This window comes from Tiliqua scincoides, chromosome 6, assembly GCF_035046505.1.
Source record: "Tiliqua scincoides isolate rTilSci1 chromosome 6, rTilSci1.hap2, whole genome shotgun sequence".
NCBI classification, from domain to species: domain Eukaryota; kingdom Metazoa; phylum Chordata; class Lepidosauria; order Squamata; family Scincidae; genus Tiliqua; species Tiliqua scincoides.
The window spans coordinates 52,765,393-52,783,845 of NC_089826.1; the positions used below are offsets into that span (position 1 = coordinate 52,765,393).

General features: G+C 42.8%; 1 protein-coding gene across 1 annotated transcript in view; it reads right to left on the minus strand.

Annotated features, from left to right (window-relative positions):
• Positions 1–674: 674 nt before the first annotated feature.
• LOC136655433 (kynurenine/alpha-aminoadipate aminotransferase, mitochondrial-like) overlaps positions 675–18,453 on the minus strand; it is a 32,457-nt gene continuing 14,678 nt past the window's right edge. Inside the window, exons 5-14 of the mRNA XM_066631878.1 lie at positions 16,565–16,639; positions 12,293–12,502; positions 10,370–10,435; positions 8,677–8,759; positions 7,977–8,073; positions 5,515–5,576; positions 3,934–3,998; positions 2,573–2,679; positions 2,380–2,481; positions 675–1,040 (exon numbers count right to left, since the gene is read on the minus strand). Of these exons, the coding sequence (XP_066487975.1) occupies positions 984–1,040; positions 2,380–2,481; positions 2,573–2,679; positions 3,934–3,998; positions 5,515–5,576; positions 7,977–8,073; positions 8,677–8,759; positions 10,370–10,435; positions 12,293–12,502; positions 16,565–16,639 (924 nt within the window). The 3' untranslated portion in view covers positions 675–983. The remainder of the gene's footprint in view (positions 1,041–2,379; positions 2,482–2,572; positions 2,680–3,933; positions 3,999–5,514; positions 5,577–7,976; positions 8,074–8,676; positions 8,760–10,369; positions 10,436–12,292; positions 12,503–16,564; positions 16,640–18,453) is intronic.

Genomic DNA, 18,453 nt, shown 5'->3' on the forward strand with positions numbered 1-18,453 from the left:
AACATCAATTAAGTAACTTAGGGCCCAATCCTGTGCTCAGCGCATGGCTCTGTGCTACTGAGTGCTGTAAGGCACATTTGCCAGCCTCACCGCCGGTGCTGGGCTAGCACGGGGTGGTTGCCCAGCTTCTGCGGCTTGGCGCTCTCCCGGACCGCTGAGCTGCGGAACGGTAGGCGGGGGTGGGGAGGAGGTGTTCTGGGGAGGGGGGAGGCAGGCGGGGGCGGAGAGAGGGTGGGAGGGAGGTGTGACAGAGAGGTGTGACGTGGGAAGGGGTGGGCTGGAGGTGTGACTGGAGGAGGGAGGGAAGTGGATCAGTGGAACTCTGCTCCGCAGGATCCAGGGCACTCGTGTACGGCTGCGCGCCCTACATCAGTGCCTTTACCTTTAAAGTGAGTAAAGGGGCCCACTGCGGGGCTGCTTACCTTACTCGGGGTAAGGGGACGAAAGTCTATTATATTAAAAATATATTTATATATATATTTATATATTGTCTAGTATATTAAAAATAAATACACTTTGAAATGAATGGGGACCCACCTGAAATTGGCTCCTAGTGGGCCTTGACCCACAGTTTGAGAAACACTGTTGTATAGTAATTATGGTTTATTCTTTTCATTTCATATATCACTTTTGTATTTTTGTACTAATAATTTTTTAAGAAGGTAACAAGACACTGATAATCATAGAGTTTATCACTGAACAAGATAAAAACAGACAAAGGTACAACAGCTCTGTATCACCAGAAATGTATTTACTGTGGATGGTCTCTCCCTCACAGGGCAAACAGCAAATGAGAGTAGTAATCTATACATTTCTGCATATATTACAATGTAATTTCCCAAAGTATTTACATTCAATCTCAAAAGAGCAGCACCATGTTGAGTAATAACATATGATTGTATTATCACATTATACTCTGTAGGCAGCTGGAACTGCAGCAATGTTGAAAACCAGAAGCTCCTCCTGAAGATCTTCTAGCTTTCTTAGAACTTCTCCACTCTTACACTTTCTTTAATAAGCTCAGCCAATCTCTGAAAACCCTGTAATCATTATACCAGTTATTTAATTTCAAGATGTTTCAATTGCATTTTTCCTATAAAATGTGGCTCAAAGCAGCTTATATTAATAAAACTCAAACCAATATATCATAAAAGAACTGACAATCGCCAAGCAAAACGGCATCTCAACTATTAGAACCATAGTCATAGAGTAAGCAAGCATCAGGTATACCTCAACCCCAAACCAATGCCCTGAAAAAACATCAGATCTTCATCAAACTGTGAAGGAGAGTGGGGAGTTGGGGGTTGGACTGTGAGACTCCAACTGAAAAAAACATTCCATCATGCTAGAACCACCACAGAAAAAGCCCTGCTTTGTTAGGGCTTGAACCAATGATGTGCAGGCATGGGATCCACCTTGTGAAGGAATCAAACAACACTTAGTAGAGTCTTGTTTTGCCAGATAGCCCCCTACAGTGTGAGGCAGCCTTTGCTGGAAAAGTGTACACAGACATTCATTTCTTACAATGCCCTTGTGTACATGCACTGTGTGCCTGCTTATGCACAAAAGAGGCGAACTGGGATTGGAAACAAGTCTCAGAAGAGCTATTTGGGTCTCCTCCACCTACTGGTACTGCACCTGTGCTTGGCTTGATTGATTCCTTAATGCTTTATCTCATTTGAAGAACTGACAGCCCACACCTATAGAGCAAGAGTATCAAACATAAGCCCCATGGGCCAGATACGGCCTGGGGAAGCTCTCTGTTCAGCCCATGTGATAACTGGGCTCTCCCAGCACTGCCCTATCAATAATGCCAATTCTGCCAAGGCTTTGGGATGGAGATAAAGAAGGAGAGATGAAGATGCTCTCGAAGTGCTAGTTATCACATGGGCCACCCTTTGAGCAGCGCTCCTTCTTTTGAGATGTCTTGCTGCAGACCATTTCTTAGCTTCTGAGCTGTGAGTGACACCTTGGCAGAAGGGGCACTGCTGAAAGGGAGGGCCATGTGATAACTGGGATTTCCCATATCTTGAAAATATGATCAAGATTTGCACATTTCTTCTTCTATCATTTCCAGCTAATGAGTTTCTGCGTGAAAATGAAGTGCTTATTTCTGGTCATGACCTGCTCAGTGACATCACTTCCAGCTCTCAGCAGGCACCATGAATGAAATTTGGCCTGCTGTATGAAATGAGTTTGACACCCCTGCTACAATGGGCCTATGGCAAGTGGAATTCCCGAATCACTGCCGTAATTCCTCTTAAGGCACTGTAAATGTTATACCGTTGCCATGCGCATTGGAAAAAGAAAAATTAGGTGGTTTAATGTCTGCAGCCTGACAAATCAATTTGCAAGGAAGCACAGTAAATCTGAACTCACCTGATCAATTTGGCTCGGAGAAGACAGTGAAAAGGAAGCTCTGACGTAAGAGCTGGGACTGAAACTATTAATGTTAAATGCACTTCCAGGAACTAGCAGAACCTAAACAGAAATTCATCTCATTCAGTAACCTATTATCAGCCCTCCCTTTCCCCTATTCTGTTATTTTAGGTCCACTAGATATTTTTCATACTTCTTTCTCCAAAGCCTTTTTCATAATTAGCTCATGTGTATCAGAAACTCCTTCAATTTTAATCCACAGAAACATTCCAGCAGAAGGGATATACCAGTCTGCAAGGCCTGGGAAGAGACAAAAAGAGAAGAGAAAGAAAAGTTTAATCACCGCAGAAGATCTGTTTAAGGAGTGAATCACACTGATTACAAACCGATGTTTAAAATTAAACTGAGTGTTCCCTCCTTCGGTCTTCCATTTTGCAACATGAGAATCGATTTGAGCACTTCGGGAGACACCTACAGTGTGTTCACAGAAGCGGTTTTGAATGATTGCTGGCATGGGAACCTGCCACTTCCCTTTTTAATACAAGATATGATTTCTTTATTTTCTACTTTTGTGAGTTTTTCATACTAATGATGCGTTGCTCTTCCCATGATCATCTCCTGAGATGAGACTCATGTGGATCCCATCACACATTTCCCTGTTTAAATGAGGAAACTTATAGACTTCCTCTCTCTTTCTAGTCACACACCACTTATATAGTAAATATATACACAGAGCAGTTTACAGCAATGTAAAATGTGAAACTATGTGTTTGCTAAAATAAAACATCAATGGCAGTCAAATAATTATATATAAAGCAGGAATTAGATAAAAATGGCAGCAATCACCTGTAAACACATGGGCAGCTCAAGCCTATTGGGCTGCTTCAGTGGCAGAATGCCTGTTCCTCTGGTACAATCAGTTGCAAAGCAGCTGTGAAGCACATTCCTAAAGTGGGTGCTGCCGGAATGCCAGCAAGGGGGAGTAAGTGGTGGCAGTGCACAGCGAATTCCGACCATCTTCCCAGGCCTGATCCACCTGCATGGATCAACTCTGTCCTGCATCAGTGATTGAGTTAGTCTGCAGGCCTGAGTTGAAACATAATGGCTGCTGAAGCTTATGTCCCCTTACCCTGAGGAGACCTGCAACAGCCAAAACTCCCCAATGAGATGCAGTGGAAGCCACACCGGTGCTGCTGATTCACCATGCAGGGAGTTAGATAGGAATGGGTCATAAATGTCCAAGTTTAAAAATGCCCCTTAGAAAATATAGTTTTTGAAGCTTGCCTAAAATCAAGTAACAATCAGGCAAAGCATATCTGTCAGGGGGAGGCCATTCTATATCTGATATTACCATCAGAAAGGTCCCTCTTTCATACTCGCCTGTTGCACAACAGTCAGAGTTGGAAGAGTCAGGAGGACCCTAGATGTACAGTATAGTCCCCTAGTCTGGTTCATATGTTAGTTTCTTACAGATAACATGCATCTATCATGCCACGTATTTTAAGGATATATAGGAATCAAAATAACCTCTTGATAGTCATTACTACTACTGACCTTTGAGCCACTTGTCTGCTGCATTAAGCATTACATCCCGCTGTTTCCTATAGAACTCAATCACACTGGAAGACAAAAGAAAGGTTATCTCAATGAGAAGATTCTGCAACATTAAACCCTAATGATAGAATCAAAATATGGCTGCCTACGTCAGAATTTATAATGGAAACACAAGTATTATGCTGTGCATAGCATTACTGCCTTGGAAAGGCTAGCCACCAGTCATGTGAAATGTCCTGCACACACATGAAGAGATGACCTCCATGCCACAACCAACTCCTTTCTGGAGGTTTATAGTATTCCCCCAATGCCAGTGGTATGGAGACAATATATCAGGGAGGAATTTCAAGTGGCTTTCCCATCTGGCTACTGTTTTGTGAGCATTGACACACTCACAAGCCCAATCCTAACCACCACTATCTTCCGCCGTGCTGACTTCCTGATAAGTATGCTTAACTTTGCAACTTTTCCTAAGGAAAAGGAATCATACACTGCTTGACAAGGTCAGCCTAACAATTAATGACATTGTTTTGGATTCCCCACAAGATCATGTGCAATGTTTGCAAGCTTAAAGCCTATAATCATCTTATTTTAGGTGGGGATGACCTTTCATTGTCAACAGATAATTGAACTGAATGATTCAATATTAAATACAGAAGAAGAGGAAACACAGAAGAGGAAATTTTTCAGGCATGATGAACCCCAAGCCATTTTAATGTACCACTTAGCAGACCTACATTTTCACATGACAATCTGAGCCCCACTGAAAACAATGGGGCTCACTTCTGAATAGACATGCATAAGATGGTGCTGTAAATAGCTCAGATTTATATGATAAATGTTCTAAGTCAGGGGTCTCCAAACCCCGGCCCAGGGGACAGATACGGCTCGCAGCAAGCCTCTTTCCGACCCGCGGCCAACCTCTTGTCCCCTGAAAGCCTCTGGCCCACGCAACTGAACATGACCAGAACTGTGCTCTGATTGTATGTGGAGGGTGTTCTGAGGGACAGAGAGATTGAATGAACAAGCCCATTCATTCATTTATTCACTCATCTAAGTTCCATCTCTAATTTATTTATTTATATTTTAATTTTTTTTCCGGCCCTTCACACCACGCCAGATATTTGATGCGACCCTCTGGCCATAAAGTTTGGAGACCCCTGTTCTAAATGGCTGGATGTCGAACTTGGCCAAAATTCAACACAGAAGAAGACTTGAGCCCATGATTTCAGAGAACACTTAGCCCAATCCCAACCCACTTTCCAGCACTGATGCAGTCATAATGCAGCCCCTTGCCTTGAGGAGGCCTCTGTGATTAACTCCCCCCCCCCAAAGCAGCATACAGAGAGCACCCCATTGGCATGGCTGCATTGGGGCTGGAAAGTTAGTTAGGATTAGGATATAACTCTGTGTTGGATTGTGTCCATGTTCAGTACTATGGTGCTAAATGTAGCAGAGCAAATTACTGTAAAGGTAGCTAGACTCTAAAGGTAGCTAAAACTCTTCATTAAATCAGTACAGTGCATGGAAAATTAAAAACAAAATGTTGGTAATGTAGTGTGTCAAAAGCATATTTATTACCTGTCTACATGTTCCAGGAAACCTTTTTGTCCCCACTGCTGAAGAAGTTGGGCAATCATAATCTATAGAAATAAATTTTACAATAATTATGATGCTTGTTTGTCCAATAGTTATAAACAGTCAAGAATGGCATAAGGGTAAGGAGCCCTTTTGCTGAAATTCCTTTTAGAGACAAATTAAATATGTGCTTTTGATGCATAAACTTTTTTACTAATAGCATTGTAGGGGATGTGAAAAATAGCCCAAAACTGCTGCAAAAGGGTAGGGGGTGTTAGCACTCAACCCCTGCCATAGTCAGTACCTTATCAGGCACCTCTGCCACACTATTTATAGTTTTCAAAAAGTTTCAATTGGCTTCAGTTGTGGTGGTTGTGGTAGAGAGACAGGTACAACTGGGATACCAACAGCGCCACGGGCTAAATGCTGACACACACACACCCCTATCCTCCTCCTGCAGTTTGATCATGCTCTCCTATCTGTATGTTCTCTTGCAATGTCAATGTTTCAAAAAGCACACATCTCTACCAGCCCAAATGCAATGTTCTCAAGATTCTGGCACAAGCCTTGTTGAAATATAAGGGCCACTACAAAAAATGTGGGTGATGTTGACAGGTCCCAAAGCAGAGACTGCATACACAGAGTCCAAGCATGTTGCAGTCTACCATTCTACCACTCCTACAGCCCAATCCTAACCTACGCTGGAACAGACAGGCTGGTAGGCCTGCACTGTATCCAGCGCAGGGTTGGGGCTGGTTGCAGCTCAGCCCAGGGTAAGGGGAATTAATTCTCCTTATCAAGGGTAATGCAGCAGCAGCCTCAAAGGGGCTACTTGGATCTGTGCCACTTAAAGAGGCGTCACCAAGGAATGGGGTTAGGACTTGGCCCAAGTGCCAGAACCAGATTCACACCACTTGCCCAGCCCTTGGCTGCCCATGGGCTCCCACACTGCTTGCCCTCCCCCTGCCCTGGAATGCCCCCATTACATCCTCCACCCACCCTTACCAGACCTCCACGCTGGCCTTGGGAGGCTGGTGCAAACCTACCTGCCTGTGTTGGCGTTGGTGCTGAATTTGAACCTTGTGGGCTGGTGCATGTTCTTGTGCCAACCCATCCATCACAAGAAGTGGCACAAACGTGCCTTATGGCATGTTTGTGTCACTTCCAGGCCGGCGCAAGGGACTTGTGCTGGCCCAGCACCAGCTCTGGATTGTGCCCTTAATTATCTTGCTAACATAAACAGATGAGCAACAGCTGCATCAAGCTGCATATATATGTTGCTGTGTTGCTAATTACTATCAAAGATTTCCAAATGCTAAAAAAAATTTCAAAAATTTAATCACCATGAATAATTCATCAACCATGTTTAATTAAATAAAAGTAATAAATGATTAAATGAATGTAGCGGAAATGTGTGAATATTACATCGTTAGCCAGTATTTACATTTTCATAGTGCCTTTTCTTCCTTTAGCATAATCTTTAACCCTTGTGGAAATTATGGTGAAAGTAGAACAAAGAGAATTTAGGTCTGGATTTCCTTCTTTTTCTAAAACTTGCCTTCCAATTCCTGCATTTCAATCCTAAGTGCATGTAGGCAGACTGCAGTGGTTGGCAACCAAGGAAAGGCACTAAGCACATGCTTAGTGTTCTTGATTATTGACAATAATAAGTAGCACATACAGCACTTTTTGAGTGTGCAAAGCACTTCATGCATATATTGCCTTGTTTTCCTGTATATTTTTGCGTTGTCCTTACACAAATCTGTAAGCTGAGGAACTATTATTATTACTCCTGTGTTGCAGATGGAGAGCTGAGGCTTGTCTACTTGCCTAATTCAAGTGAATTCAAGGCAGAGCTGAGATTTGAACTGAGCAAGTCTTAATTTGCAGCTCAGTCTCTCACAGCCCTATCCTACCCTGCACTGTGCTGTATCCAGCTCAGAGTAGGAAGTGGATCCAGTGCAACTTGGAGTAAGGGGATTTATTTTCCCTTACCCTGTGCTGTGTGGCAGCCACCTCAATGCGGTTACTAAAATCTGTACCAGTTAAATTACTAGTGCAGATCCAAGTAGCCTGGTGTAATGCCAAACTGCTTGGGAGGGGGGTTAGGATCCAGCCTTAGTGCAGGTCAACCGGCCTGCCGGCACTCCCACTCACTGGCCCACCCCTTGTCCTTCCCCTCAAAAAACCTCTGTTCTGCCCTTCCCCTGCCCTTCCCAAACCCCTGCACTGGCCTATCCAGGTCAGCATGAACTTACCCCTGCCTGATGGGAACATGGCACAGTGAGGCTGGTGTGTGTTCTCAACTTGGTCATTCCGACTCTTAATTGCGTTCTTAGTCACAATGCTACACCAGCTAACTTCATGAGGCAAATACAGTTGCTAAAATGGTGTCTCCTGCAGCTAACACCTAAAGTGTGGGCTATATACCTGTACATATTTCTGGAAATCCCAATGGCACTTACCTGAGTGAAAGTGCTGGTGTGCATAGTGGAGACCTGTATATGTAGAATAACTCTGTCAATAAGAGGCTTCGGACCAGTTAGAAAGCCTATTCTTAACCTATGTAAAAAAGATAATAATTTCTTCTGAAGTATAGATTCCGTTCAGATCAATACTCTCACATATCCTACCCTTCTTCCAAGGAGCTCACGGCAGTGTACATGGAATACTATCCCTCCCACCATATCTTGACAATGGCTCTGTGTGGGAAGGTCAGACTGAGTGACAGGTCCAAAGTCACCCAATGCATTTAATGGCAGAGCAGGGATTTGATCCCTAGTTTCCTAGTCAAATCATGAGGCCACAATGGCTCATTTAATATAGCATCAACATTTAATATGACAGCCATAGAACTCTGGCAAGTGCAGGTAAGAAAAATAGATAACAAGCTATGAGGTTCTTTCAGAAAAGGGGTAGAATCTAGTTTTCAGTCACTAATAGGAGAGAAGGATGGAGTGGCAAGTGAAAAGACTAAAACAGTTATAAACCATGTCATAAATTTGCCACAGCAGACCGCAATCAGTACTTCTATGTTACGATTATGCCAATAGCTTAAGGGGATTTCATAAATGTGAGACTGGCAAGTCAAAGCTCAGAACACTCAGAATTGCATTTCCGGTGCTGCGCCCTAATGACAGGTCCAGCATGGGAAAGTAACCTTACCCAGAAGAGAGGATCTTAGAGAAAGAGTCAGTTCTGATAACCCGGCCATCAATGTCCATTGAAAGAAAGGTTGGTGCCCAAGGCTTGAGGACAGAATGCAAAAGTTCATTATTAAAAGCTAATATAAGAATTTCAGAGGTAAGATGTCAAGTGATACAGCTAAAGGTTGAGTCTCGTTATTCACAAGGGTTCCATTCCCAGAACTCACATGGGTGGAAAAAATGGCATTAAAGCGAATCCATTTAAAAAACAATGTCCTTTTGCTCAGTGATTTAAAAAGAAGAAGCCTTGCTGGCCTTTTGTAATACACACAGAGGCAATCAGTCTCTCTCTCCAGGCACTTAGAAAGGCTTCACTGGCAGCAACCCCTCCCTTCTCTGAAAGAATGGAGTAGGTGATAATGACTTGCATTCCTTCACATGCTCAGGGGGAAGGGAGTGGTTGCTTGCATGGGAGTGAAGTTGTTCTAAGTGCCTGGAGATAAAATGATTGATGGATTGTCAGCCAGCTGCCCTCTTGAGACTATTGTTAAACAACTTTTTCCTTTTAATTTAAAGGGCCCTTCTCATTGCGTTGAGATAAAACCGCAGGTAAAAAATCCGTGGATAATTAGGTTATACCTGAATTGCCAAAAATGAATTTCTATCTGTCATAAACAGGTAAAATCTAGGCCCAAGTCTGTGCCCATCTTGGAACTTACAACTGCCTCTCTGTCACTGGTGGAAAAGGAGCTAATTAATAGGTGAGAGGAATGTGTTACAGTCAGTTCTCTTTATATGCGAATTTGCGATCTGTGCGCTCACTTATCTGTGAGAAGCGGAACTGCCACCTATCTCATGTTATCTGCGATTCTTTTCTTGTTTTCCAATACTGTGCAGGTGCACTTGGGTTGAGGTGGGCACTTGGCACAGCTACAAGGAGACAGATGAGCACTAGAGAGGTTGTGGGAGGAGAAACAACAGTGGCCTCTTCACAAACAGAAGGCAGAACTGGTGCTGTACAAGTGTGAAAGGAAGAGATGTATACAGCAGATAGGGGAGGCAGTTGTGGTAACTGTGTCCAGCCAATTGTACTCCTCATTTTTTAGAAAGCTGTATGGATTGAGTCAATTTTCCACATTTAACGAGCAATGGTACTGGTCAGTGAATTGTCAGAAACATTTGTACTCACTTCGAGACTTGCCCCACCATCTTAAGCACCACCATGGGGACTTCAGCTGAACCTTCACCACCCTAGTGATGATGAAAGGTCTCTGGAAGGCTTGTTGAAGTAGTTGCATACCTAGGGGCAAATGTCCCAGATTCCATGCCTGCGGGGGTGGTACCACTAGCCTTGGTCCCCACGCCGCTGTATGTTTTTTATTTTTATTCTTTTAAGAGAAAGAAGCCGGCAGCTTCTTGGTACAGTGGTGCCAGGGGTAGAATACCCTGTAAGGGCTGGGCACCTGGGTGGAGGGTCTGATCGCTACAACACTATCTAAAGGTCATGATGTTCTTTCAGTTCTGCCCCTGATGTTCCTACAGCGTCATGGCTAGTACAAAAAATTCTACTGAATAGCGTAAGAGTAAGGTCAGGTGACATCTTTGCAAGACAATCAGCAATCTGATCAGAAGTATGCAAGTTGGTACAAAGCTTGTTTTCTCATCTAATGCAGTAGGAACATAAATATCAATGCACCTAAATAAGATCTCACCTTATTAAACTGAAGAAAGTAATACGGATCATCTTCTATTATGAGGAAATCATACTCCCTTGCCAGCTGAATGAAAAGAAAACCACGTTCATATACAAAAGCATTTCATCAAATCAGAATAATGACTCTGATTACTCAAGTATCTTTGTTTCATTCCACAATTCAATGCTGTCAAGAGGCCTTCAAATGTGCCAAGAAAATTTAAATTTATGAATCATGTGATATCAATAACACATAAGTGTACCAGGTGTACTAATGTATCATCACTAGAGACAGACGTCCTGATTTTGAGATCTGTGTGCAGTCCTATATACAACCCGATCTCTACTGTGATATTAATTTCATTGGAAAGCATCAGTCTGGGCATGCATAATAGCAAGTCTGTAGGTCAGGTTCTTCCATGGAAATCAATGCAAAAATTGGTCTGAACAGATGAATTCTATGCACACCCTGCACACATTGCCTAGTAGCAGTTTGAGTGATCAGTGCTACATGCTTTAATTGAATATCTTTAATTAACCAGTGCTTTTATCACATATTTTAAAAGCATAGTGGTTAATAGGTCAACTCATTAACTATTTGCAACACATTCCTTCTTCTAGGATAAAAATTACATTTGCTCAAGTAAAGGAATATGGAACTCAAATGGAGAAAAATGTTTTGGCATCCCAGCCACATCAGTACTACACAGAGGCAGTCCTGGGGCTTTTTCAACCTGGGTCCACCATCCACTTTGCAACCCCCGCCTCCTGACCTGAAAGAAATTGCAGTGATGTCACCTCATCACTGCTATTACTTCCAGAACCGTGCTGGAAGTTGCAGCCACTCCCAGCACAATTCTGCAGCACTCTGGACGACATGCTCTTTCCTTTCCTCCTCCTCCTCCTTTTTTTTTTTTTTTTTGTAAATGTGGTCCAGAATGGCACAGAATTGTGCCAGGAGTGGCCTCAACTCCCAGCACAATGCAGAGCCGCCCCTGCGGGCATGGTGTCCACGGCATTTGCCCCCCCTTGCCTCCCCAGATACGCCCCAGTATTGGGGCATACATTATTTGACTCAGCTACAGTAACCATGTTATGTGTTTAAAATCAAGGCAAACTGGCAGGACAGAACTATAGCACTATCAATTTTAGCTTTCTGATAGCCCAATCCTCAAGGCGCCTAGTGCCATCACAACAAACATTCTGGTAGGGCTGGTGCTTTCCAGCTGCTGTAAAATGTGACATGCCAGAGCACATGATGTGGTTGCTGCTGCAAGTGACAAGTGACCAGCTTAATGTACCAGCAGATGATGCACACCCACCAGCCCCAATAAGTCTGCACAGATGGGGTGGGCAGCATAGGGCAGCAGAGAAGGATGGATCCGGACTGGGAAGGCGGCAGTTTCTGTAACAGCGGTGCATGCCAAAACTTAACCGCCTTCCTGGTTTTGATCCACTTTCTTGGGACCACATAGATGTGCTCCAGTGATATCACTGGCGCAGATCTGAGTAGTCCCACCTGGCCAGCAGGGGTGTAATCTGGTGCAAAGGAACAAATGTTCTTATGCCCCAGGGAGGCCTCCAGAGGTCAAAATTCCCCCACAGGATGCAGTGGGCATCATGGTGGTGTCACTGCATTGCTACGTGGGGAGTTACCATGGATTGGACAGTAAGGAATCACATGGAATTCTTACACGTACAAGGGTAATATCTATTTTACTATAGGATCTGATCTCTACACAGATGCATCCTCTGTACAGAATGCAAAGAGATTCCTCCTCCCAATGGTCCTTGAAAAATATGGGTCTGTAAGTCATCTTTTTTACCTTATTAACCATAAGAATGGGTACTTAGCTAGGACCTTATATTGAGCATATTCACCTAATCTGAAACCGTTACATTTTTGGGCCAAAGCTGTGACGTGCACATCTGACTGATATACCTGATAGATCTCCCTCTTGCGGTCTACAGTCAATGAGGTTCCAGTAGGATTGCCACCATTAGGAATAGTGTAGAGAAATTTGGGGAGGTTGCTGTTGGGTTTTTTGGCTTCTTCTGGGCTCCACCTTGAAAGAATTTCTTTCAGGCCTTTTGGTACAATACCATGTTGGTCACTGGGAACATTGATGATGTTACAACCCAATGGTCTCAGCTGTTTGAATAAGAATTAAAAAAAAATACAAGAAGAGCATTCATTTTGTACTTCACAAATCAGTTCTCTGTACTTAGTACATTAGTTCAATGCTGCTCATTTTCCCTGCTTCAAGTATAAGATGACTGTAAATCAACAATTTTTATCTTATGCAGTTTACATGTTTGTAGTTGTGTTTCTGACCCACTGCACACAAACAGAATGTCGTAACAGCCACCAAATGGAACAGTGTAAAGTGGACCTGCCTGGACCCACCAGAGCAGACAAGGCAGTGATGGGGAGGAGGTGAAACAGGGTGGGGAGGGAGATGAAGAGGGGATGGGGAAGGGGTGGATCTGATGGCAATGGCAGGCACAGCCTCTCCACCCCCTTTCTCTTCTGAGACTTGCACCAGTTAAAGAGCTAGTGTAGGTTCAAGGAGACCCACTGTGGAGTGGGAGGCTTATGGAGGAATTATTTAAATCCGCTTTCCCTTCCAAAGCCTCACAATCTGCCCTCCCCCACTAGATACAGCATGTGCCTTTTCAACATGGCTGCACCAGTGGGTGGAGGCGGGAGGATAGGATTGGGCTCTTAATATATGAATAGGTTCTTATGGCTGCTTTACACATTACACTTTTAGGTACATGTAACACATTAAGTACACATCTAAGCATGCATTGTGTGAATGAGGAAAGCACATTTATTGTACAAGATGTAAGGGAGAGTCAGGACTCAACACAGCTCCTTCTCAATTCTATTCACTGGTAGCTATGTTGGGTTCACTGCCATGTAATGTGAAGAATGGTCAATCACCTATCTATCATCACTGATTAAGCGAAACTTCCAGAACCCTAAATTACTCCGGCTCAACAAAGAAAAGATAATTGCTTCAATAACAAGGCATTCTGCAATAGGACTAATATTTCAATAATGGAGTGGCCAGAGATAATAGTATGTGGCAATTATAGCAGAAATTTAAAATAACAAGTCTGCAATTTCTTTTTCTGCACTAACTAGCCCTTCATTTATTAGGCCATAAATGAAAAGCAGATGCATTCAAGTTTTATATTACCCCCTGTGGAATTCATAATGAAAAAATATTGCCAATAATGCACTAAGTCGCGCAATAAATTATTCTGACACTCACTGTGATTTGCAGAACTTGGAAATGCTGAACTATTATTATGTAATATTGACAGGAAAAAGATTTATTCTGGCATTTCTCTGTATCCATGACTATTATGCATGAGCATATTTCATCTAAACTGAGAAGGGGTGTGTACGTGAAATGCCAGTGAGCAGAGGTTTGCCCAGGAAAGCTGCCTCTTTTGTATTTCTAGAGTCTCTTCCATGCACAGAGATGTGTGAAAAAGCCTGGGCATGAACCAGACTGTACCTACACACAGTCTTGCCTGTGATTATGGCTGTGATCCTGTTCCAAATGACATTTTTCTAGGAACCTGCACACAGAAAACAATGAAAGGAAATGCAGGAAAAAGAAATTCAGGTAGATCGTTTTAAAATAAGGTTATTCAGCAGTGTAGGTATATCATTATATATAACTGTCTGTGAGTTTCTAAGGAAGTGCCTATATGAGGATTGTCTTGTGAGGCCATTTAGAATGTCTAATCTTCACGAGCCACATGTGTTGGAGTGAACCCCTGTTGATTTCCACCCTCCACAGCACAGGCAGATAACAGCAAGGGAAGGTGTAGTGTTCACACCAGTATGTGGCATCAGTCCAGATTTTGCTTCTGGAGGATTTTTCCTTCTGAAATGGCATAAAAGCATTAAGGAACAAGTAAGAGACCTTCCTGGGCAAATATAACCTAATATGATTTCATTTAGGACTGTGGGGGTGTCAGGCAGGCTGAGGGAGAAGGCAGCTTCTGCTTGGGGATGGTCCTGGACTGGGGCCTTTCAAGAGGCCTCCGGTTGGCTCAGGGGGAGGGGGTTAAATCACCCTGGTCCTCCTCCCTGGCATAGCCCTTGAGGCTGGGTCCCAGGCAGGCACTGTTGGAGACACAGCCTCCTGCCTCTTCAGCCTGACTTTCTGCCCTGTTCATGGGCCTCCTGTCAGTTATATAGGCTGCTTCCTCCTCCAGCCCTGCCCCTTCATTACTGGGAAGGGCACAAAAGGGACCCGCCCAGGGCCTTTCTTCTTGGTGCTACCTTCCTTGTCTCTCCCTCCTCCCTGACCTCTTACTGGGTCAGGGCCTTCAGGCCTCCTGCCTTCTCCTCAACACCATGTGCTCTAGTCAGGGAACGGTGTCCTGTTAGCAGGCCTCTTCCCACAAGCTGGGGATGGGGGAAGCTGTTGGGCAGACTTGCCTGAGCCAGGCGGTTCTCTCTCTTGCCTGGCCAAGCTGCCTTTCCCTTGTGTCTCCTTGGCCCCCTTGCAAGGTAAGTCTGGGTCTGGCAGGGAGAAGGGCACCCTGAAAAGGACTTCTGGTTCTTTCCTAAATCAGAAATGGGAAAAAAGCCTGAACATTTAGGGATTAAACAGCACAATTCTATGAATGTTTACTTAAAAGTAAGACCCACTGTGTTCGGTAAGCATAGCCTATACAAAGGATTGTAACCAAAGAAATGTGAAACCCAGATTTATTTATGACCCAGATGCATTTATTACTGCATTACTTAGGTGACTGTGCAAATATAATCTAATATGATTTCATTTTGGACTTCTGGTCCTCTCCTAAAGAAAATCATAAAAACCTGAACATTTAGGGATTAAACAGCAGAAGTCTATGCAAGTTTACTTAAAACAATGATCTCCGAACCGCGGGACCCCTGAGCATCAAAAAACCTATTCCCATTGTGAGTTGCACTTACCGTTCTGCTGCACCAGATCTTATCATGCCTTCTGATCCCTGTAGCAAGTTGCTCTGGGCAACTGCTTCTACCCAGAAATCCAGATGCAGGGGTAACAGGCAGCAGAAGTGGCTGCCCTGTGTGACTTGCTGCAGAGACTGGATGGCACAATAAAATGTGGAGGAGTGGATTGGTAAGCACCACTCACAATGGTGATAGGTTTTCCCTAATGCTGGATCTGGCCTGTGGGCTGTGGTTTGGCGAGTCCCGACTCAGAAGTAAGTTTCACTTACTTCAGTATACACAGCATATGCAGAGTGTTCGGTATACATAGCACATACATAGCATTGCAGTCAAATGTGCCAGATTAGCCCAGATTATCATTTATTACTGCATTATTTAGAAGTGTTTGAATTCGAGAAGGGAACAAATCCTGTAGCTGCACACATACTGTATGTATACACATATATTCTGTCATACTGAATCTCACAGACTTAAATGTATGGACATCAATTATACCAGTACTTTTCACTGATACAGATTTGTTTCAGAAGAGGTGTTTATTCTTCAATAGCCATTCTTTTTGTTAGATATTATATTGGGTGTTCAAGTGCATCTGATTTTACCTCTGACTAATCCGCTGCTTTGGAGATGACAAAAAGTCCAAAACACCTTAGAACAGAATAGCTGTGCAAAGTTTGTTGGTGTGGTGAGCAAATGGAGCATCTGCACTTTTGGGGGAGGAGTGGTTTCCTGGGGTTTCTTGCAAGACAGAAGATGGAAATTATCCAGTCCTTTCCACTTAATATCCACTTACTTCTATACCTGAAGTATCTTTGCCATTTTAATTCAAGTTGTTGCCTGTGGAGGGATGTTTTTGGTTCATGGTGAGTGCTTCTCCACATATCTGACCTCACTGGGACTCAAGCACAATACTTTTTAAATTAATTCCCTGCTGAATACAGAAGGACTTGATTAAGCAAGTTTTTTTTAAGTTCAAGAACAATTGGGGGGGGGGGGGTTTGAGATCCATGTATGAACAAAATCATTGTTATGGTGATTATTCCCTGTGTCCATTACTTTTCTTTCCTCCTGCTTGGCCTGGGAAGCACTGAATGTTGATTATCTTCCCTGGGGTGGGAGTGTTTTTGAAAAGGGGGAGCTTCCTTTCTGTAAAGGAAATTACAAATACTGGGGAAGAAGATGCAATGACTACTAGGATGTAAAACAAGCACAGTTTGTTCTACAGATCTATAGAATACTCACAGCTGCTAGTGTCCCAGGATAGGTGGGTGCATCCAAAAGAATCGTATCACCAGGATTAATAAGCATCTCAAACACCTACAAACAGAAAATGAAAAAAACCCCAATTTTTATAAGACTGTCTTTATGCTGTTAGTACTTCCTTCAGTATCTAACAGAAGACATCTTACACTAGCAAACTCACTGAACCAATTTCGAACTGCTGGGGACCATAAAATTGTTTTCAAAGATCACAAGAACTGGAGAACTGAACACAGATGCATTACTAACCATATTAAGCACTATCCACAAAAGAATCATAAGCTATCCCGAGAATCCAAACTTCCCTAGACTGAATCTTGCCTCTGCTGAAAACTCAATAGGTAGCTTTAGGAAAGCCACTCTTTCTCAGCCTTCAGCTGCATTACGGAGATAGTAATATTACTGTATATGAAGCTAACGCCCGTGAAGCACTTTGCACATTCAAAAAGTGCTATGCAAATGGTTACAACTACTATTATTACTACTAGAATCTCCCTACCTCCAAAGAGCTATATTGCACTAAGCATTTGAGAACAGAGCGCGCCATAATAAATAAATAAATCCTGCTTACCACTACATATTACAAATTTAATTTGGATGGTAGAGTGGTATAAGAAGGATACAGGTATATTGTATACAGTATACAAGTCCTACTACCACCCCCAATCCAGTTCGATGTTTCTTGGAACAAAAGTAGCAACAAAATAGATTGAAAAGCCTGATAGTCGCTCTTTTATTTATACTGCAAAAAAGGGCTTATTTCATGGTAACTGTTTTCTATTTCAGAAACCATTGGCCCAAATAGTAAATACTTAGTAATTACAAGCAAGCTATTAATAAAGAACAATTACCTTGTCTGGCTCATATATATTGATTTTAGTTAATTTATGGTATCAAGAGCAATTAAAATTCTGTCAGAGAGAGAAAGTTAAGAAGTAATAAGAACAGAGAATGTTTGCAGGTGTTACACTTAACAGAAGACAAGAAAGCTTTTGTGGATGAGCAGTACATGCATCTATTTCAAACATGCTTTCAAGGTAATTTACAACAGAAACAACACAAATGTTAAAAGGTACACAAACCACATGATATTAAAGGCAGTAGAAAACACAACACTTAAAAACATGCTTTCAAGGTAATTTACAACAGAAACAACACAAATCACATTGTTAAAAGGTAAGCAAACCACATAATATTAAAGGCAGTAGAAAACACAACACTTAAAAAGCCTGAGTGAATAAACAGATCTTTGAAAAATGATGATAATATAGGCACTATGCGAACTTCCCTGTGGAAAGATTTCCAAGAACAAGGCGCCACTACAGAAAAGGCCATATCTCTTGTCAATACCTGACTTAGGGCGCAATCCTAACCCACTTTCCAGCTCTGACATAACAGTAATGCAACTTCGAGGAAAGGAAACAAATATTACCATACCTTGAGGCCTCCATGACTACCACTCAGCTGTAGGATGCAGCACATGCCCCACTGGCACAGCTATGCCAGTGCTGGAAAGTGGTTAGGATTGCACCCTTAGCTGCTGGGGGAACCAAACATGATCAAAGCTGCTGTGTGTGTGTGTACACTTTGGCTGTAGTCAGTGCTGACTGGCTAGTGGGTCTCATTTCATAACCTCCTTCCTTCCTCAGAGAAGTTCTGCAACAATTAAAAAAGTTTAATCAGGGGACATATGAACTTTTGATTGCTTAATCATACAAGCATTCCTTTAAAAATTTAACACTGTCTCACTGCCATGCAAGATAACATTTAATTTAGCAAAGCAGACACCTAGTGGCTGTTATATAAGGTATATTCAGTACCAATCTGTATTGGCATATTAATAATAATAATAATATTCAATACCAATCTCC